Genomic DNA, 22,442 nt, shown 5'->3' on the forward strand with positions numbered 1-22,442 from the left:
CCTTAAGCTCCCTTGGTACTTTGAACCTACTTCTAGAGAATATACAAAGTGTGTGCGTCCAGAGGCAGATTAACATTAATACCAAGAAGCTAATAAGAGTTAAACTTTTGGGTCTCTCACTTGCTCAGGCTGCTGTGGGTGCTGGGAGTTGCTGGGAGTTATAGGGTGTTTCTAAGTGGGGAGGGGAAGCCAGGTTGCAATCAGGGAGCATTTCTGATAAATTGCCTAAAGAGATGTTAGAAGAAATAGATCTGACTCTCTAAGCCTCAGGTGTTTAAAATGATTTAAATGATTTAAATCAGTAAAATGATTTTTACTTTCTCATTCTAAATACTCATTTTCATACCTAATTTTGTACCCCCAAATGCTCTTTTGCTTAAAGAGGGCTCCCCAGTCTTTACAAGTTTCAGGCCCGCCAGACATGGATCTGCTGTGTGTGTGCCGTTTTTATTACCAGTCACTAGTGAGTAAATTGTTCCAATCCAAGACCCTTATCTTAGCCATCTTTACATCTACAGATCCAGCATGGTGCCTTACTCATACTAAACTACAGTAAACGTTTGCTGAATGAATAAATGTGGAGGAGCAAATTATGAATTAAGAAAAACCCAGAGTTTGGGAGAGGCAGTATGGTCGTGGGTCCTAAGATGCATGACAGGATGTTCATGATCACATGAACAGCTCTGTGATGGGGAAGAGTGATCAGAAGAGCAAAAATTTCCGGGGTTTTCAATTTTGTCTGGGGAAGATAGACTTGGTAGATATGGCAGTTTTCATTTTTTAAAAATGTCTGAATATAGCAGAAGCTTCAAAAATAATTCATATGACCCTCCCTCTGCTGGCTGCAAAATGCACTAAAAATTCATAGAAAGGAGACTACAGTAGAGCTAGGCTCTCTGGTACAAAATTTTATATTCTTCCATTTAAGATCAGGTGAGAGATACTTGCTGTAATAATTTTACGTGATAAGAGCCTTGCTCAAGTTTTCTGTTTAAGGAAGCAGGACAAAGGTCAGGCGTTTTTAGTTCTACTTTATACTACAGGAATCTGAAAGCTGGGGTCTATCCATTTTATGGGGTACAAAAGCAGATAAAATTTCACTAAAACCTGTTTTCTGCTTTTATAAAATCTTCCAGTTTTCGTTTCTATAACTGAGCATCACGATTCTTGTCTTCTAATTTTGTTTTGTTTTTATGTAGATTTTTTAAATGACCAGGAAGATAAAGTGAGAACCACTGAGAAACATTAAGTTTGGCTTGACTGTAGGTTAAACTCATTTCAGGTCTAGGTATTACCTGAGTTAGAAACAAAACTTTATCGAAGACAACAGAATAAAAGAAGAGTAGAAAAAAATTAGCCTAAATATATATTCTTCATTGCTTCATCAACTTTTCACTGTTCATAGTTAACTAACTAATAAATAAATGTCTCTAAGTGAATCCTTATTGGCTCTGGAGTGAAAAGTAGCCTGTCGATTTAGAGTCTGGTTACTCAAAAGGTGCATGATGTTATTTTTATTTTATTTTAGGTGAAAAAAAAGGGAATGAAGAAAATCATAGAGCGTGGAAGTTTGGGAAAGTAGGAAGAGAAAAGATTAATCCTCTCCTCTTCTCTGCCCTGAGAAAAATAAGATTTCTAGAGCCTAAATAGAGAAAACACTGTTATTACCAAATTCTGAGAGGTGTGTGGTCTTCTCCCAGATCTTTCTGGATTTAATATATGGTGGCACTGAGGCACCACGGCTCAGTAGAGAGAGTGCAGTGGCCAAGGACTCTGGCACTATGCTTCATTTCCTGTCTCATCACTAGCTGAGTGATTTGGGGCATATTACCTCTTAAATTTGTTAGCATTCACCTCTAAACAACAGAAAATCCTAAACTAACAGTGGTTTAAACAAGATAGAGATTTATTTATTTATTTTTAACATAAAGGAAATTCAGACATAGGCAGTAGAGAGCTGATATGGTGGCTACATGGTCATCAAGGACCTAGTTTCTATTTTGCTAGATCAACATTCTCAGTGTGTATCCTCATAGTACAAGAGAATTGCTTGAATTCCAGCCATTACATCTACATCCCAGCAAATTGAAAGAATAAAAAGGCAAAGGTAAAGGCCAACTAATCTTTTAAGTAAGTTTCAAGGAGTAGCCATACAATGCTCATGTTTACATATCATTGGCTCTTTTTTAAGGTTGTCACAGTTGGAAAAAAAGGAGTCTGAGAAATGTAAATCTCTGTTTTGGTTACTTGTGTCCAGCTAAAAATTGGATTTTCTACTGCTGAGGAAGAAGAGAAGAATGGATATAGGGGTGGTAACCTCATCCTCTACCATACACTTTTAAGCTTCAGTTTCCTTTTCTGTAAAGTGAGAATCAAAACAGTATCTACCATGTAAGCTTTTATATATAGAATGGATAAACAACAAGGTCCTACTGTATAGCACAGAGAACTACATTCGATATCATATGATAAACCATATGGAAAAAAAATTAAAGAATGTATATATATATGTATAACTGAATCACTTTGCTGTACAGCAGAAATTAACACAACATTGTGAATCAACCATACTTCCATAAAAAAATACTGAAAACAGTATCTACCAGATAAGATAAATCAGATAATATAAGTAAAGTGCCTGGTACATTGTGCATGCTCAACACATGTTATTATTTAATCTGTTGTAATTTTGCTCTTTGTTAAAGCTGTCAAATTGAGACCGAATTGTTATCTAGGAGGATAATTCCATATATGTGTGTATGTGTGTATGTATATATGTATCAGTCAGGATTCTTAGCTGCAGGCAACAGAAACCATTTCCTTCTTTTTTTCTTTTTCATTTTTTAGCCACGCCGCGTGGCATGCAGGATCTTAGTTCCCCGACCAGGGATTGAACCCACGCCCCTTAGAGTGGAAGCGCGGAGTCTTAACCACTGGACCACCAGGGAAGTACCGCACCAGAAACCATTTTTTTGCTAACTGAGGCAGAAAAGGAATTAATTAAAAGGCTATTAGAAGGATATCTTGCTTGTTTTCCAGAGGGCTCATAGAACCAACTTAGAGACTTCACAACCAGAAATAATGTCCATTATCATGCCACAATGTGGGTCCCACTGTACAGACTCTGCAGTTCATGTTGTCAGTGCTAGTGACACTACTGGACACTGACCACCTTCACTAGGACTGTTTCTCTAGCTGCTTTTCGAAATGGCTTGTAGTAGTTTCCACTGTCACTACCCACATTGATATGGATTCTGCAGGATACCTGCTGGTTCACGTACAAGCTTTGAATTCAGCACCTGAGTTGGGCTCCTGTGATTGGTGGACCCTAGGTCATAACTTGCATTCTAGCTACAAAGGAGGCTGTGGAAGAAAGTCTGGCATTTTCAGCTTTTCAAGAGGGAGGTAAACTTTGCCTTAGGTGGGAGTTCTCTCACCACAGAGTTTTAGATGCTGGGTGGCTAAAAACAATGAGAGATGATTTCTAAACAGCAGAACTTCTTTACAGAACTGAGAATAAATTTTTGTGTGTGCTCTGTAGTTTGTCATTCAGAGAAGTGGGTGGTGGTGAGAAAAGAACATTAAACACATACTATAGGCACTTAGCTAGCTGTTGAGTATTTCGTTATGAATGAGAAATCATCCCTGTCTTCTAGAGCTCAGAGTCTAGCAGGTGAGGCAAAACTTACATAGACGATTTAAGAAATTCTTTTGTATTATAGTTTCAAATGGTAAAAAATAGCTATATAGTCTATCCTCATTATTTGTGGATTCAGCATTTTGAATTCACCAACTTGCTAAAATTTATTTGTAACCCCCAAGTCAATACTGGTGGCACTTTCAAGGTCTTTCCTATGCTCCCTTGAACCAGCATTACTATTGTGCTTGTTCCCTTACTAATGAATTAAATAGATTTTTAGTGTGTGCTCATGATATGTATTAGAGTCATGTTTTAGCTTTCTGACATTCTAAAATTATAATTTATAGAACTTTAACATTATATGTTCTAAATTATAATGTACAAAGCAGTGAAAAATTTGAGTCAGCCAATACTCACGTTCCCAACTGAGGTTAAATGAGGCAATACTCTGCTTTCTCATTTCACTGTCATGCTGAAAACCAGTGTCGTTTTCGTAGTCTATTTAGTGCCATTTTTTGTTGTTGTTGCATTTTTGTGCTTTTTGTTGTTTGTTGGTGAATCTGTTGCTTAAACTGGCCCTCAAGCACAGTGCTGATGTGTCTAAGTGTATAGATAAGCTTTGTTCAGGCATAAGTTATAGTGCTGTTGTCTGTGAATTCAGTGTTAGTGAGTCAATAATATATATTATATAAATGTTTTTAAACAGAAACACACATAAAACAAGGGTACGTACACTGATCAGCTGACAAAAATTTTGTGACCAGAAGCTTGCCGGAAACTAACCCTGTATTTCCCCTATTAGCAAGGGCTCAGTATTTGCTAATTCAGTATTTGCGGCAACTTTATAGAACATTATTACCATGAACAATGAGAATAAACTGTATTATTTTCCCCCTAATTTAAAAAGTGGTGCAAGTCCATTGTAAAGTAATGTAAACAGTAAAGGAATGTATTTAGAAGAAAGTGAAAAACACTCTACCCACCTCTCAGAGAAAAACGTTGTTGAACCCAGGCCTGTTTTTCCTGATGCGCAGCAAGCCAAACGCTGAGATGCCAACGTTTGCCGCAGAGAAAGGGTTTATTCTCCAGGCAACCAGGCGACGAGATAGGAGCACAATTCTCAGATCCATCTCTCCTAAGGCAAGGGGCTCGGGGTATTTTTGGGATAAAGAAGCAGGGTTGCCTGAGGCGAGGGGAGCCTGCGGAAGAATGATTGAAAATAAAAAGTTCCGGTAATTGTCGTTCTGCGCAGGCGTAACACCTGCAGGCTTCCCCACTGGACCCGTGATCAGAAAATGGTGGGTTCGCACTTTCTGAGGGTAAAGTTTTTGGTCCTCTGATGTCAAAAGATCACTGGCATACACCTAGGTGGAGGGTCGGTGGTCCTAACCATTCTTAACTGGCTTGAGCTTGAACTGGACACAGCTGACTCCAAATTCCTAAAAAAAGAAAAAAAACAAAACAAAACAAAAAAACAACTCAGGCAAACACGTTATAGTCTAGGCTACATGCTGCTTGGAGGACATGAAAGTTTTTGTAGCAACAGTTAAAGCAAGCGTGATCAGTGAAGGCAGGTTCCAGATTTAATGGGTCTAACTGATGATTACCCTCGGTTTCAAAACCCCTAACGTTAACTATCTTGGTAAAAATTATTTCAAATATTTCTTTATTTTTCATATACACGTACACACATCATTTCATGTAAATGGAATGATATGATCGTGGTTCTAAAATTTCTTCATTCAACATTTGAATTATCATTTTAGAATTTTCAGAAAGCTAAAAACATGACTCTAATACAAACATACTGTGAGCACATGTTTAAAAACATACTTAATTCATTAATAATGAAACCAGTAGGAACGTAACACTGGTTCAAAGGAGCATAGGAGAAACATATGTATCTATAGTCATTGAAAGAAAGAATATAAAATGAGGTTGATAAGCGGATGCAAAACTGGTTAATGTAATTCAGGGCAATAAAACTTTGGGGAAAACTTTTCTACTGGACGGAAATTGTTTGCAATTATCAGTCATTTACAAGCAGATATCTAACTGGGACCAGCCATTAGTAAATTGTCGGTCAAAGAAAAATTACAGAGAGCCTTATGCTCTTTAGGCAGGATTATGAAACATTGCTCTAGTAAGTAAAATATTAAATAAGAAAAATTATAACGCATTAAATATCGACCCTAAGCCCCCTAAATTTCCTAAAATATAATCAAAACACTGTTAAACAGTTTTGCTAGGATAAAAAATGCTCCGTGTCACCAAACAACTAATATGGTTATAAACAATATTTGTTTTGCAGGCGGTCGTGTCTCTGCGTCAGCACCATCTTTGAGGCAGAAACCTGGTGCTGACACTCAGTACACTTTTCAAAACTATTTAAGTGAGATTCTAATATTCTACCAATTGGTTTTGGACTATAACATAAGACTTTTCCTGAAAAGTATTTGGGGAATGTTAATATAATTTTTTTCTTATGTAAACGTTGGCTGAAAAACGTCTTGAGAAGTATATATTCTAGGACGTTTGGGTATTTAAAACGAAGAGGCAGTCTACCAGAAAAACGGCAGAGACGTTTTTTGCAGCATATCTCTTTAGTGTATTCTGAAAATTCTTCTGCCCACTCCTGTGTTCGCCAACAGACAGTTTCTCTCCCTGGAGGCAAACAGTGTTAACTGTTTGAAGACCCAAAGGCTTAAAAATAAAACAAAGTGTGCCAAGGACCCTCGCAAGGCAGGGACTAGGCCATCTGTTGTAGCACATGCAAAGAGAGTGAGTTCCCAAACCTGCTTTGTGACCTTGGATTATTATCCACTTCGAGGTGATGCAAGAGAATGCTAAGAATTCCTGAGAGGTCATTGGAATAATAAGAGTAAAGCTGATTCTAGGAGAGAGAACTGTGGTGTCCTCTGCAAGTTCTCCTTCTACCCCACCCTGGGGGAAGAGGAGAGTGGGATGGGGGCTGTTCCTTCCCTTCTATTCAAGCAAAGGAGCTTTCAATAAAACCACTCAGAAAACTTGATAGTCATCCACCAGAGCTTTAGGGCAGAGGGATTGGTGTCTGCCTATGCTGGGGGAGGTGTATGTAAAGCCTGGTTGTGGACTTAGCCGGAAGGAAGGGCTTCCTTAGAGGCAAGTTGCATGTCCTCTGATGTCGGGGACACGTGTGTGTTTCTTGTACACCATTAGATGAGACGCTCACAGATAGAGCTGAGTGTACGTTGTCTTTAACAGGATCTTCAGACATTCTCCGGGAACACATGGCGGGAGTGAAGGATCCCCCCCTTGCCAAAGAAGCATTTTTCTCTGGGAAGCACTGGGGATGAGGGAGGTTAAAATCCACACCTGCAGAAATCTCCAAACAACCCTCAAAAGTCTTTTGTGACAGGAAGAATCAACGTTTGTCATCTGTCCCACAAAGAGGGCACCAGTAGCAGTCAAGTGAGAGCTCTTGTGCCCTTTATCTCTGTCATTCCAACCTTGGAGGGTCACCACATTTAAAATTTTTATTTATTTTTGTTTTGACTTGAAACGTATTTGACATAAAACATTGTGTAAATTTAAGGTGTACAACAGGTTAATTTGATACATTTATATATTGCAATATGATTGCCATTGTAGCAATTGATAATTAGCACCTTTATCATGTTACATAATTGTCACTCCTTTTTAGTGGTTGGAGTAATTAATTAGTTCTAGTCTCTTAGCAAGTCTAATGATTATAATATAGTATGGTTGTCAATATTCATTATACTGTGCATTAGATCTCTGGGACCTTCTACTCATTACAAGTATGTACCCTCCAACATCTCTGTCCTATGAGGATCCCAAAATTGTAGCTAGTGATGGAGGTGAGGAGGAAGAGTGAGAAAGAGGAAAGAAACAGTCTGTCTTCTCTTTTCCCTCTACAGAAGCTTGAAATGGGGTGGGGGGGAATTTTAAATTGAATGATACTTGGCTTCTTATGATTATTAGGCTGGGCTAGACTCTAGAATATCCCCGAGTGATGTCAAAAGCTATGGCACCTACCTAAGATTCTACCCAGGAGCAGAAAATAGCATGACCAGAAGGGACAGCGGGAAAGAGAATTAAATAGCTTCCTCATCATATCTTCGTATTTCCTGCTTGTTTGATATTATCAGTCAGGGCTGTGGATCAGCACAACCCACTCTGCTGGCCGGTGCCGCATTCAGCAGGCAGGAGACGCGGACACTGGGTGAAGCCTGCTGCCCTTTCTTTCCCTATTTGAGGGGCAGGCATCCAAATTCTTGGTTTCCCACCAGGAAACAGGTCTGGGGCTGGTATTGGAGGGGACTCAGAATAGAAGAGACCAAAGCTCTAGAACCTGAAGAAAGTGAGAAGAACAAGAGAGGCTGGTTAGTTGAAACCAGTGTCAGTAAGGGAAGCTTCAATTTCTGAAGTTCCTTCTTGTTGGCATTGGTACTTCTGCCTGTCCTGGTGTCCAGGTCACATTTGTGGGTCCTTTCTACCTGTCTCTGGATCCATCAGGCATCCGGCAGCTGGCATCCGGCAGCTGGCATCTGGGAGGCAGCACAGTGTAGCAAAAAGAGCTCTCTACCCATTCATATAGTACTCGTTGCAGTGCAAATTGGCACAGTCTTTCTGGAGGGCAAATTAGCCAGATCTGGCAAAATCCTTGCAGTGTTTATACCTGTGTAAGAGTTAGGATTAGATTCAACTTCAAATAACTCAAGACCCAAACTAACTGTGATTTTTAACAAGATGGAAGTTTCTCTCTCATGTAAAATTCCAAGTGTATGTGATCCAGAGCTGGTACTTGCTGGAACTCCAAGAAGCATTCAGGTTTCTTCCAGCTCAATCATGAACCAAGATGAGAGAATCTATGTTCTACAGCAGGATGGAGTGTATCCAATGAAGGATGTGTCCAATGAAGACAAAGGGCAAAGGTCACAGAATACCTGTGTCTAAGGAAGCGTCCTGGAATCTGCCACATAAGAGTTTTGCTCAAACCTCATTGAGGAGACCTCAATCCCATGGCCACACCCAGCTGCAAGGGACACTGGAAAAGGTAGTCGATTCCAGATGAGGAAGTATCTGGCTAAAAATTTTGGAAGAAGTGTGAAGGGATATTGGAGAACAATGAATACTGCTTTGTGCCTTGCTTATTTCGCTTAATAATATATGTTGGAGATGATTCAATATCAGCCCTTAAAGGGGTTCCTCATTTTTATGTATTTTATTTTTTAAGGCTGAAGAATACTCCATTATTTGGAAGTGTCACAAGGCATTTAGCCAGTTCTCTGTTGATGGATAGTTAGATAGAAGTCAAGCTTATATTATTACAGATATTGCCACAGCGAGTAACCTTGTGCGTTAGCAGTTTTACATATATGTGAGTATATCTATAGGATAAATTTCCAGCTGTGGGGTTTTAAACTCTGGATCGTCATTGCCAAACTTTTCAAGGAAGATGTGCTAATTTTCCCATTCCCACCTACAGTGCTTGAAAGGAGATTACTTAAATAGCTAGGAAGCAGCTAGAAAGATCGCTTTGGAATCAAATACACCGGAGTTTGAACTGGATTCTTTTAGATCCTCTGAACAGTATTGACTGATTATTTTTTAAATCAGTTAATTTGGCTAAACACAAACAATAAACACTCCCCTAGTGTGAGTGGCTGCTGAGATTTCAGTTCAGTTCTTTTAAACTTATCTGGGGCTGCTTGGAGTTGGCCTCACAGGTGTATGGGTCAAGGGTCAGCCAGAGATTTGGACAGGAGTTTATAGTCCCAGGAGTTAGACCCCATCCCCATTTCCTGGATATCTCCTCTCAATTTCCAGCTGCTGTGTTTGCCCTGAACTCTGTCCTCAGGTTCTTTGAACCAATGAAATCACACAGGCCCTCCTCAGGCTAATGCCATAAAAAACAAGTAAGCCACAGAGTAAGTTCTTTCTTTCTCGAGTATGAGAGCCCAGCAGCCTTCAGAATATACCTTTTTTGGGTCTCTCTTCAGTGCCTTCAGGTAGGTTTTTTGTGGTTGAAGGTTGTTACCTGCAGGAGGTACTTCTCTGGACTTGTGTCGCCATTCTTCACAGTTTGGCATTTATGATTTTTATAGATCCCTTCTGCATGAAGTGCAGATTTTGAGTTCACCAAGTGTCTATGTCTCCAAAGGCTTTGGAATTGTCTGATAATGACAAAACAAACAGCCGGCAGTGTCGGGGGTGGGTTGTGGGGTGTGGGTGAGTGGTTGGTGGGCTCACCAGTTTCTGGGGTATGTTTGTTGTACTGAGGCAGATTTTGGGGTATTTAAGCCTTTCCTAGCCTCTCCAAAAAACAGCCTCCAGGCCACAGTTATATCCTTTATAAAGGATATAAACAGAAAAGGGCCTTAACATGTGGCTGATCCCCACTCAGTAATGATTTCGGGCAGGTCGTCTAACATCTCAGAACCTCAGTTTTCTCATCTGTTAAGATGTAAGCCCTGCCCACCTCACGGTGAAGGTGCTTGGGAGGCAATAAAACAGTTCAGACGTGCAGAAATAATACTATGCTGCCTCTGAGCCCAGACATAACTGCTAAGCAGTGTCAGAGGCTCTCAAACTGCACCTGAGGCCCATCACCCTGGAGCCTACTTTCAATGTTTATATATATTTCTAGAAATCAATGGGAAATTCCAAGTCAGCTAGAAACATCAAAAAGCCATGAAAGTATATAGATAGTATAAAGTATAGAGAATAGTGTAAATTATTTCCCCTTAAAAATCTTTTTTCCCCCCCTAGCATATTAGCTAGTATGGCACTTTGGGGGAAATTACTTGAGATACCTGGTAACTTGGGAACATGTAAAATCACCTACGTGGCTGCTTCCAGTCACCACATTCCGCTCTCTGTCATAACTGTGAGTCAAGGAGAGCTTCCTTCACTCCAACTAAATTCCAGGGTTGTAGTCTTGTGGATATGGAAAGTCATGTACTTTTATCCCTCATTCTATATTTGACACCCACAAAAGAAGCTGAAAGAATTGAAGTGGATTCTTCAAAGATCACAAATCAGGGTCTCAAGGAGCTAAGAGATGAGGCTTAATTACTGATGGTCCAGTATCTGCGTGGGAATCAGGCTCACTTGGAGCAGTGAGGACCTACCTCTTTTTCACGTCGGTCAATTGAACAAAAGGAAAAATTGATGAAAATGAAATGAATATGGTTTTATTGAATCATATGAAAATAAAGCTATATTTTCACCACTTAGATTGTTTTCCTCATTGTTGAAAGAATATCAAGGAGAAAATGGTCACAGAGTTTCCTTTAGATGGAATGTTAATGTTAGTCTTTGTGTACTAAGTAGCAGCACAAAAGCGCTCTACTAGTTTTTCATCTTGATCCCTTAGAGGGTGGGCTATATCTGCCAGGTAGGCTGCTTGCGCCCGGGGAGCTCAAGTTGCTCTCCACGGTTTAGAGCAGCAATTCTTAAGGCCTGGTTCTTGAATTAGCAGTAGCAGCTGCAGCAACAAGTGGACCCCACCCCAGACCTGTCTAATCAGAAACTCTGGGGATTGGAGCCAGCAATCTGTGTTTCAGCAAGCCCTCCGAGTGATTCTGATGCATACTCAAGTTTGAGAGCCATTGCTTTAGAGACACGTAGAGCTACATTGTAGTGCTGAGTCAAAACTGATTTTAGAATATAGATGTTACTATGTGTAGGTCTTAGGGAGGAGGTCTGTATCTGACTCTTCTCGGTGAGTGTAGGAATTGCCTAATATAAATCCAAAGTGCTCAGTCAGAAGTGTTGTAAGTACTAGGCCTATAAGTGGCTATGAGAATAGAATTGCCAAAGATGGCCAAAGATAATTATTGGTTTACTAAAACTGTGCATGAAATACAATTTTTTTGTCATAAAAAAGATGCTAGTATTATTCAGAATGTGAAGAATATTTGGATTGTAGGACAATAATGGATTCTAGCAATGTAAGAGGAAACATGCCAGAAAAGAAGGCACAACAGAAACCCGAGAAAGAGGACTTGAAGGAGGTGTCTTCAGGAAAGAAGGTGTGCATGGGCTGCAAAACTGCTCTAAGTAGGCTACTCCAATCCAACGCTGGATTAGAAGTTCCAAATGCTTCAGCTGAAATCAGTGGGAAGGTATATGGGAACCCAGCACATCTAATAACACCTCGAATTAGATACTTATACATACACATTTAAGATTGTTTGCATCTAACAGAAAACTCAGTATAATGGTGACTTAAACAAGATAGTAATGGAAATTAATATAATTAATAGTAATTGAGAATAATAGAAATTTGGAGGTTGCTGGTCAAGTACTTGTGTGGTAGCTCCACAGTCATCAGGAATCCAGACTCTTTCTGTCTTTTTGTCCCACTATTCTAGTTTATGGCTTCCATTCTCGAGGTATTACTTCATGGTCCAAAAGGGCAGCAGGAGCTCCAACCATCACATCTGTTCCAGGATGTTGGAAGGAGGAGAGGTAGAAGGGCAAAAGTGCCACATGCCTTTATTCAGTCATTTCCCTTTAAATAGCCTTCCTGGAAGTCAAATATAATATATTTCATTGACTGGAATTTAGTTACATTGCCTATTCCTAGTTGTAAAGGAGTTCTTGAAAATGCTGTCTTTTAGCTGGACACCTTGCTGCCTTATATAAAATCAGGTTCTCTTACCAATAGAACAAGGGGAGAACAAACAGCAGGTGGCAAAGAGCACCTCTGCCACAGATTCCTTATTTATTCTTGTTTTTAAATCCTCAACGCTGCACTCTGAGGTTTCATATTGCCGCGATTAGTCTCTGTTCTGCTTTTCTCTTCTGTGGGTCTCTCCTCAACTGAAAAATATGAGATTAATCTAACTTAAAGAGATATAGTGAAAATAAATAGGAAGGTGATTGGAAAGATTATAGGTATATGTGTGTGTGAAAAAGTGAACAACTGATAAACAGGGCAAAATGAGTGTTTACCCAGCTCCAAATGCCTAGAGCAGGGATATTCTTAAGGGAGAATTTCAGCCTCCACTAAATGATGAGTTTTTTTCCCCTAGCATTTAAGCCTCTCTCAGGGACCTGAATTAATCTCCTTTAGGTCACTGAGGGGCCTCTAAGTACTTAGCTCTTGTATAATTTTGAAAAAAATGAGTAGGCATTAAAGATAGTCGTCATGCCTGCCACATCACCCTATGAAAAACATTATTTACTTTTCAGATTTCATGTAATTTGCATTCTTTAATCTCCCTCATTATTACTGGTTTTCTCTGTTTTTAAAAAAATCATTATGCTAAAGCACTGGCATTTCAAGGTCTAAACAAAATGTTCTGTGTACTATGAACTTTATATACTTTCATTCATTCACTCAATAACCATTTATGACATATCCATTTAGTGTTGGGCACTGGGGTTTTGCTGTATACACAAAACACAAAGTTCCTTCCCTCATGGAGCTTACAGTACAGTGTCTGTGAGGGTGTTGTTGAGGGAGATAGACCATAAGCAAGTAAACAGATAAATGAACAAGATATTTTCAGATAGTGATAAATGCTAAGAGGTAGCAGGAAGACACGGTAGTAGGTGATGGAGAGGGAGGGATAATTTAGAAGGGGAAGTTCCCATGTTGAGCTAAGATATGAATGTGAGACAAAGCCATTGACAAATACATGACTTACAATGATACAAGCGCCTGAAAATTTTAATTTCTAAGTGCAAAATCATTCTCTCTCCTATGACACAAATGATGAAAAGGCAATTTTTATTTGAATCAAGTATCAACAAAAAAAACCTCACATCTGCTAAGGGTAACAGGTTTAGGAATACTAAAGATTAGATTGTCTGCAATATTAGATTTAATTTGAAACCTAAACAGCTCCCAGTAGATGTATCTTCAAAATGAAAAAAATTCAGACACTGCTTTTGCTGAACCCCTATGCTAGGTTTTTTTTGGGAAATGGAATACTTGACTAATCTCACTTGACTGTTAGAGTACATAATTATCAGCAAACTGGCAAGGGGAATTCTGTTACAAAAATGAATTCATTCTAATTATTCTTTGAAAAAAAGTGTTTTATATTTGTGATTCATAATCTTGTAAAATCACACATGTGCGGGAAGGGGAAGTTGGCATCTGCCATTAGTACAGCATATTTGATTAGATGTTCCAGTGGCTAGAACACACTTATTTATTCAGTGTTCATAATTGGCTCCCTCAGAAACAGGAATGGTACTTATCTATTGAGGTGAATTTAAAGTATACAGGGCGGCACCTCCTAGAGAAATGGAAATAAAAACAAAAAATAAACAAATGGGACCTAATGAAACTTAAAAGCTTTTGCACAGCAAAGGAAACCATAAACAAGATGAAAAGAAAACCCTCAGAATGGGAGAAAATATTTGCAAATGAAGCAACTGACAAAGGATTAATCTCCAAAATTTACAAGCAGCTCATGCAGCTCAATATCAAAAAAACCAAAAAACCCAATCCAAAAATGGGCAGAAGACCTAAACAGGCATTTCTCCAAAGAAATACGGATTGCTAACAAACACATGAAAGGATGCTCAACATCACTAATCATTAGACAAATGCAAATCAAAACTGCAGTGGGGTATCACCTCACACCAGTCAGAATGGCCACCATCAAAAAATCTACAAACAATAAATGCTGGAGAGAGTGTGGAGAAAAGGGAACCCTCTTGCACTGTTGGTGGGAATGTAAGTTGATACAGCCACTATGGAGAACAGTATGGAGGTTCCTTAAAAAACTGAAACTAGAACTACCATATGACCCAGCAATCCCACTACTAGGCATATACCCTGAGAAAACCATAATTCAAAAAGCATCATTTACCACAATGTTCATTGCAGCTCTATTTACAATAGCCAGGTCATGGAAGCAACCTAAATGCCCATTGACAGACAAATGGATAAAGAAGATGTGGTACATATATGCAATGGAATATTACTCAGCCATAAAAAGAAACGAAATTGAGTTATTTGTAGTGAGGTGGATGGACCTAGAGACTGTCATACAGAGTGAAGTAGGTCAGAAAGAGAAAAACAAATACCATATGCTAACACATATATGTGGAATCTAAAAAAAAAACAATGTCTGAAGAACCTAGGGGCAGGACAGGAATAAAGATGCAGACGTAGAAGATGGACTTGAGGACCCGGGGAGGGGGAAGGGTAAGCTGGGACGAAGTGAGAGAATGGCATGGACATATATACACTACCAAATGTAAAATAGATAGCTAGTGGGAAGCAGCCGCATAGCACAGGGAGATCAGCTCGGTGCTTTGTGACCACCTAGAGGGGTGGGATAGGGAGTGTGGGAAGGAGACGCAAGAGGGAGGAGATATGGGGATATATGTATATGTATAGCTGATTCACTTTGTTTTAAAGCAGAAACTAATACACTATTGTAAAGCAATTATACTCCAATAAATATGTTAAAAAAGAAAAAGTATACCGGGCAGGACTTCCCTGGTGGCGCAGTGGTTAAGAACCTGCCTGCCAATGCAGGGTTCGAGCCCTGGTCTGGGAAGATCCCACATGCCGTGGAGCAACCAAGCCTGTACGCCACAACTACTGAGCCCGCGCACCACGACTACTGAAGCCCGCGTGCCTAGAGCCTGTGCTCCGCAGCAAGAAAAGCCACCGCAGTGAGAAGCCTGTGCACCGCAACGGAGAGTAGCCCCTGCTCACCGCAACTAGAGAAAGACCACGTGCAGCAACGAAGACCCAATGCAGCCCAAGATAAATAAATAAATAAAGTTAATTGTTATTAAAAAAAGAATAAAGTATACGGGGCTTCAGATTTGATCTCTGATTTTACAAAAATTACCAACTTTTATCTATAAGAATGATTTCTGGGGCTTCCCTGGTGGCGCAGTGGTTGAGAGTCTCCCTGCCAATGCAGGGGACACGGGTTCGAGCCCTGGTCTGGGAAGATCCCACACGCCGCGGAGCAACTAGGCCCGTGAGCCACAACTGCTGAGCCTGCGCATCTGGAGCCTGTGCTCCGCAACGAGAGAGGCTGCGATAGTGAGAGGCCCGCGCACCGCGATGAAGAGTGGTCCCCGCTCGCCGCAACTAGAGAAAGCCCTCGCACAGAAACGAAGACCCAACACAGCCAAAAATAAATAATTAATTTAAAAAAATTAAAAAAAAAAAGAATGATTTCTGAAAAATTAAACTTGATTCTCACTATAACATAATCATGCCACTAATTAGAGCTAAGTTCTTTTGTACCTCTTCAAAATTTGAGGAGTTGAAATTTGAAAGACAATAATAAAGCATACAAGAGAGGAAGAAGCCACCACAGGATGGTTTAATGTCAAGTAATGTGATATTAATTTAGGAGCCAACTAAATTTTAGAACTTTAAAAAACGGAATCATGCATGAGCAATACAGAGTGGAATCTGGACCCAGACAGGAAATCCAGCCTCAGAAAGCTAAGCATAAACAGGAGGTTGGGGGAGGAATGGAAAGTTTCAGGTGTATTGGATTTAAATGACCCCTAGGTCCTTTCTAGCTCCACATATGTGATTCTAAGAGTGCTGAAAGAATGTGTTAACCTGTTTTTAAAAGTGGCATTATTGAAGTATAATGTACATGACCATAAAACTCACCCATTATAATTATACAATTCAAGGCTTTGTAGTAAATCATAGAGTTGTGCAATCATCACCATAATCTAATCCATTTTTTCCATGTTGTTTGTGGGGTAGAAGGCATTTTATTTTTCTAGTATAAAGGTACATAGTGACTCATTAAAATTGTAGAGCAAGTTTCAAGGATGCTAAGGTGACTCACTGAAAGTATGTGTAATAGACATGTGCAGGCAGCTGATCTACTGAAACAAATAGGGAGAAAGAAAGGGAAGGTGGTGGCTGGAGGCAGTGCAGAACAATGGTTACCACCACGCCTTAAGGTCAGGTTGCTGAAGTTCAGACTCTGGCATCCCTACTTCCTTAATAGCTGTCTGATCTCAAACAAGTTACTTAAACTCTCTGACCCTCATTTCACTCCTCTGTAAGTTAACAGCACCTACTTCATGGGGTTATGAAGGGTAAAGGAGATAATTTATGCAAGGGGCTCAGCCTAGTCCTGGCACATAATAAGTACTCAATAAATGTTAGCAATTTTTATAATTGTCACTGGATGACCATTAAATAGCCCTTCATGAGCCAGACACAAAAGACCATGTGCTCTGTGATTGAATTTATATGAAATTCTAGAAAAGGCAAAATGAGAGTGACAGAAAGCAGATCAGTGGTTGCCAGAGGCCAGGGAGTGGGGGAAGGAAATTGACAGCAAAGAGGCACAGGGAACTTTTTGGATGTGTTTTCATGATTGGAATGGTGTTTTGTGAGCATCTGTTATCAAATTACAAACTTAAACTTGGTGAATTTTATCGTATGTAAAATAAAGCTGACCAACCCCCCCCCCCAAATACCCTAAAAAATGTAGCTTATAATTTTTCAGTTGGATAGTTCAATTACCTTACATGTTAGACGCAGGAATCAATTTCTAAACGAAGCCAACAAATATTTGTTGAGCATCTACTACGTGTAAGGCACTGTTCTAGGTGCTGGGGATACAGTTTTGAAGAAGACAAACAGCATCCCCACCCTCATGGATCTTACAGTTCAAGCACGAGTTATGCACTTATGTTTGGGGTTACAAAATGGGTCATCGTGACAGGATATTGGGAGGAGGGGTAGAGGAGCTCTAAGTTGTATAAATATATGTCCTGTGGTTTTTCTGTTTTTTTCAAAAATACACAGAAGCAAACACAGCATTCCTGTATCTGAAGATGATGTCCCTGACTTAGTGTCTGGGCAGGTGGAATGACAGAGACCTTTGGGTGACTTGTGACCTTGACTCAAGGCTGCTCTCTGGCCTCACCATTTGCGAGATGCAGTGCGCACCTGGCGAGGGAAGGGGACTGGCACAGGCCCAGGGACCAGGTGGACGGTTCAAAGGGGCATCAGGGATAGGTGGCTTTGACCTTGGTTGGCCTCGTTAACCCAGCGCTCTCTTGGCTCCAGGCGAGGACTAGCCTCCTCACAGAGTACTGGAAGCTGGTACTCTCAGGTGCCTTCCCAGAGGGCGGGCCAGACCAGCGAAGTTCGCCAGTGACTCCGCCCACGAGGTGACCCCGCCTACGGAATGACCCCGCCTATGTGGATCCTAAGTGGATGCCGTCTGGAGGCGGAAGAGCTTTGGGGAATCTGATTGGCTGCTCTAGTCAGAGCCGCGTAGAGGGCGGGGCGAGGCCTGCAGGGGGCGGAGCTTGTGTAGAGGCCCGCCACCCGGCGCCGGCTCGGGAAATGGATGCTCGTCTGGTGTGCGGGCGCCGGGGGCGGGGAAAGCACACGCTCAGCTGCGCGCTGGCCCCGCCCGGGACCCGGCGGGAGCGCGGGGCCATCCTCTTCCTCCCTTGCTGGCGCTGGGCTGAGCCCGGAGCCGAGAAACTGAGTTGGCTCTGAGCTCCCTGTTTGGTTTCTGGGCGGCGGCAGCCGGAGGAGGAACATGGCGCTCGTAGGCAACGGAGCAGAGTTGGAAGCGGACGAGGTACTGGCCGGTGGGGAGTGTGGGCACTGCCCCTGGAGCCCGGGAGGAATGAGCGAGCTCGGCAGGGTTGAGCGAGTCCGGCAGGGACGGCCAAGGTCCCGCCCCCTTGGTTCCCTGTCTGGGACCTGCAGCCTCCCGCCTGGAGGAAGGGACAGGGGTTGCGGCTGGGGACACCAGGCTTTGGGAGGTCTGTCCTCGCTGGAGCGAGGAGGGTCTCTGCGGCTCTCGGAGCGGAGGCGCTGCTCAAGTTGCGGGCGCCGGCACCGTGGGCTCTTGCGGATCGGAGGACACCACGTCCGGCCAGCGGGTGGATGGGTGCGAACGCGGGGGAGCGCAGGACCCGCAGTACAGAGCAGTACTGAGCCTCACCAGGGACGCCTAGGCGTTATGAGGTCTGACTCAGAAGTCCCGACATTGGCCCTTTAGAGTTTGTAGAATCGTCTCTTGACCTGGGAATCTCACCTTCTATGGAAGTTTCCGGTGGCAGAACAGAAAGGCTTGCAATCGATGAGAGGAGGGGGACAGCCGGAGGAAAAAGGAGCCCTCGGGGTGTCTGCACCCGCGGGCAGTGCAGGGCTGCCCAGGGGCTGGAGGGCTAGGGACCTGGGGCAGCAGCCCAGGAATTGGTGCTTTCCCCTCTGTGTACGGGGCCCGGGCCTTTTCCCAGCAGGTTCCCAGTGTGGGTGGTGGACGGAGGGAAGGCGCTTGGAGAACCGACTCCGACCTCCAGTGGTCTCCACTGTCTTTAAATAATTAGCCACTTCCTCCTGTGGCTGGCGCGCCCGGGTCTGAGCACCCTCGGGCGGGCGAGCAGGACCTGTTGATTTATCGACTGTTCCTTTGAGCGGTTGGCAGCTCCGGAGAGACGCGCTCTCCGGGCGCTTGAAGTTGAGGCCAGCGGCGGCGGCCGCAGCAGCAGCACCCACAGCGGCTGCTGCTGCCATTTTACCTGACTTGAATTTTACAAGTCGCTGCCTGAGGAAGCTTAGTTTCAAATAATGCAATAGTGGAAGATCTGGAGTTGGCGGGTTAAGCTTCCTGCCCATCTCTTTCAGTGTCGGGAAACTCTTTTGACAACGAATACTATGTTTGAAATGTAGCCCTTCAAATAAAACAAACACAGAACTCCAGCTCCTTTACACGACTGGCCGACAGGAGGGCAAGCCGGACTGTCCAGAAGCTTCCTTACAGCCTGTGCCTTCCAAGGAGGGTATCAGCACCACAGATCAATGAACTAGAGCTTGCATAGCTGCATCTGTTGTTGAAACTTTTAAATTACACTTAAAGACAAATGATGAAATAGCATATTTGTTGCCGTTTTCATCTGTGAAAACCTTTCTTTATTTACAGCTTTAGGCTGTCTTTTTGGTATGACCTGGAGCCAGCTTTTTTCATTCCTCCTGTCTTAGAGCTTTTCTGTAATCAACGTCATAACACTTTCATGGTGCTTTGACTATACATTCACTTTCTCCGTTCAAGGTTTTTATCGCTCCCTGCTCTATATTAAATTATGTATCCGTGTTCTTGGCATGCAAGGCTCTCTACAGTGTAGTCTCAATCTGATGTCCCAGCCTTGTCCCCAGCCACTTTTCTATTTATATAACCATTTAGTTTAATGTGTTATGCCTGTATTAGAAATAAGGAAACAAGACTGGGAGTAGGGAATTCCCTGGCAGTCCAGTGGTTAGAACTCTGCCCTTCCACTGCAGGGGGCATGGGTTTGATCCCTGGTTGGGGAACTAAGATCCCACATGCTGCATGGCACAGCCAAAAAAAAAAAAAGGGACTGGGAGTAGCTAGTAAATGTGGAGTGAAATTTTTGAATCTCTGGGCTTCTTGTTGAAAAAGATTTGCTACACTTAGGGTGATATAATTGTCTAGACCAGGGCATTGTTGGGAGAGAACACTTGGACAATAGGTGTAAACTGGGACTGTCTTGGGCATATTGAGACATGGCTACCGTAGCTGTGCCCACAGCCTGCAAGGTGAACCTAATGCCATGCGTTTGCTAGGGAGGAGGGCTCTAGCTCTGTGGGGGAAATTAGGTTTCAGAGCAGCAGAGAGCCTGGCACACAGATACTTGGTAATACATATTTATTGAATGAATAAATTCAATGTGAATTTATTGAATGAATGAAGACTATGCTTAATAACTTCTCAGTTTTTGCCATATCTTTCATTTGTTTTTTAAAATTCAGTAACTGTTAGGCTGCCGTTACATGTTAGGTACTCTACTGGTCCTAGGAAATGAGCAAAGTACAAACAGAATTTCTTTGTTCATGCCAAATCCACTTTTGTCCCTCATGGTGCACCATTTCCATTGGAATAAATTTTGCAAACATTTATTGAACATTTGCTTCGTGCTTAAACTTAGTAGGTGCCTTAGAAACGGAAGGCAGTTTTGGCTCTCTACGGTTCTCAGTCTGGGTAAGGAGATAATGGCACGTGAACAAGAACTCTAGAAAAGAGATCAAGGCAGGGTAAGCAAGTAAGAAGTGATGCATTGTCAACCGGGTACCCTTGACTTATTTGTGGAAAGCCCCTCACTTTCAGTGGGCTGAAGCACTCTACCACAAGTGCACAAGACCCTGCTCTTCAACTTCCTGGATGTGTGAAACTAGAAGAGCTGGGAAGCTTTTCAAACACTTAATATAAATTTGATAGTCTTTGAGGCCACTATTTGATATTCTAGGGAAGTAAAAAGGGACAAATTGGTGTAGTTGGAAAAGTAGTAGGTTAGGAATTAGGTGAACTGGGTTCTCAGCTCTGTCACTAATTTGCCCAATAGCCATTCATTCATTAAGTGTGCAAACATCTGACTGTGTTATGTGCCAAGCCTGGTCCTAGCTTAGAGATACAACAGTGACCCAGGCTGACAAGGTCTCTGTCTATAACAATATAGTGACCTTGATTGAGCCAGTCTCTCAACCTCTTAGGGCTCTTTTAAGTTTCCTCATCTGAAGATGGAGGGTCTCCATGAGCCCTGAGTGTTCTTCCAGCTCTAAAAGTCTACACTTTTAGAGGTGGGGGGCTCCTTTGTTTGGGAGAAAGGCTAATAGTATGGGAATCCCTTTTCTTTCAAAGTACCCAAGGAGATGATGGTAGTAGAGGGGACCTTATGATAGTTGTGGGATGGGGTGTTTTCTTAGGTAAACTGGTGTTTTTTGTTTTTTTAAATTTTTTTCTCTAGGTGCTAGGAGGATAAACGTGGGAACACAGAGGTTAGGGCTTGCAACCTCAGGGGCAGCAAAAATTGGTTCTGGAGGGAGGCAGAAACTTCTCAGATGTTCCAGTGGTTTGTGGCCCTTCAAAGCTTGGTGGGCAAAATCTTACTTCTTAACATTTAAATTTCTCTCATTGTTTTTTCTTGGGTATTACACAAGAAACATTGACATTGAGTTCATGGAAGATATACAGAATGTATGCAGGGTCACTACTGCAAACCTATGGCAAATAGATGGCTATGACTGGAGAACTTTCTGTCCATCAATAGCTTGATCCTGAAGTCATATCTCTGTTGGTGACTTCCTTATCCATTAGGGCTGCCTTTGGCTGCCTTGTGGATGTTAAGGGCTTATGTTTGACCCACACTGCTTTGTGTGTGACTTGGGATTTGAAAATTAAATAAAAGTACTTTGTATTTTATTCTTTAATCCTATTAGAATTATTCAACCCACTAATAACTATGCCAAGTATTGAAAAGAGAAACTATTGATGATATCTGAATGAATATGTAGCAGCTGGATAAGTTAAAAATTATTTTCTCATATAAAACAAGAGTTAAGTTCATGAAAAATAACTTTTAAGATTTTTTTTTCAATTGTTTTACCTTTTCTGGAAAAATAGCAGTTTTGAAAGTCTTTGAAAAATTTGGTTACGTTGCTATTATTACGTAGAAATTGGCAATTTTTATATGTAATTTGATACATCACATTTTTACATTAAAATTACATTAAAAGTTACTCAGCAAATACAAAGTTTAATGTTAATAGCTTTAAATTTTAAAATGTGACTTAACATTTTATTGCCATTCTGAACCCATTATTATATGAGAAGAATAAATTTTATACTTGCTCTTTTATGTATAAAGTACAGATATATCTCTGTGCTATTAACATTTCATGGGGGATGTGGTTAGGAAAAAAATGTCTAAAAAGGCTCCTGGGGCAGGGGGACAATATTGAAAAAAAGTTGAGAAACACTGGATTAGGGAAAGAAATGGTTTATGTGAC

At 41.5% G+C, this 22,442-nt stretch overlaps 1 protein-coding gene across 2 annotated transcripts in view; it reads left to right on the forward strand.

Moving 5' to 3' along the window:
- The first annotated feature begins 17,943 nt into the window (after positions 1-17,943).
- TTC39B (tetratricopeptide repeat domain 39B) overlaps positions 17,944-22,442 on the forward strand; it is a 138,530-nt gene continuing 134,031 nt past the window's right edge. For both annotated transcript variants that reach the window (XM_059924695.1, XM_059924699.1), the window contains exon 1: positions 17,944-18,210. In XM_059924695.1, coding sequence (XP_059780678.1) covers positions 18,169-18,210 — 42 coding nt within the window. In that variant the 5' untranslated portion in view covers positions 17,944-18,168. The remainder of the gene's footprint in view (positions 18,211-22,442) is intronic.

Source organism: Balaenoptera ricei, chromosome 6 (assembly GCF_028023285.1).
Source record: "Balaenoptera ricei isolate mBalRic1 chromosome 6, mBalRic1.hap2, whole genome shotgun sequence".
Lineage (NCBI taxonomy): Eukaryota > Metazoa > Chordata > Mammalia > Artiodactyla > Balaenopteridae > Balaenoptera > Balaenoptera ricei.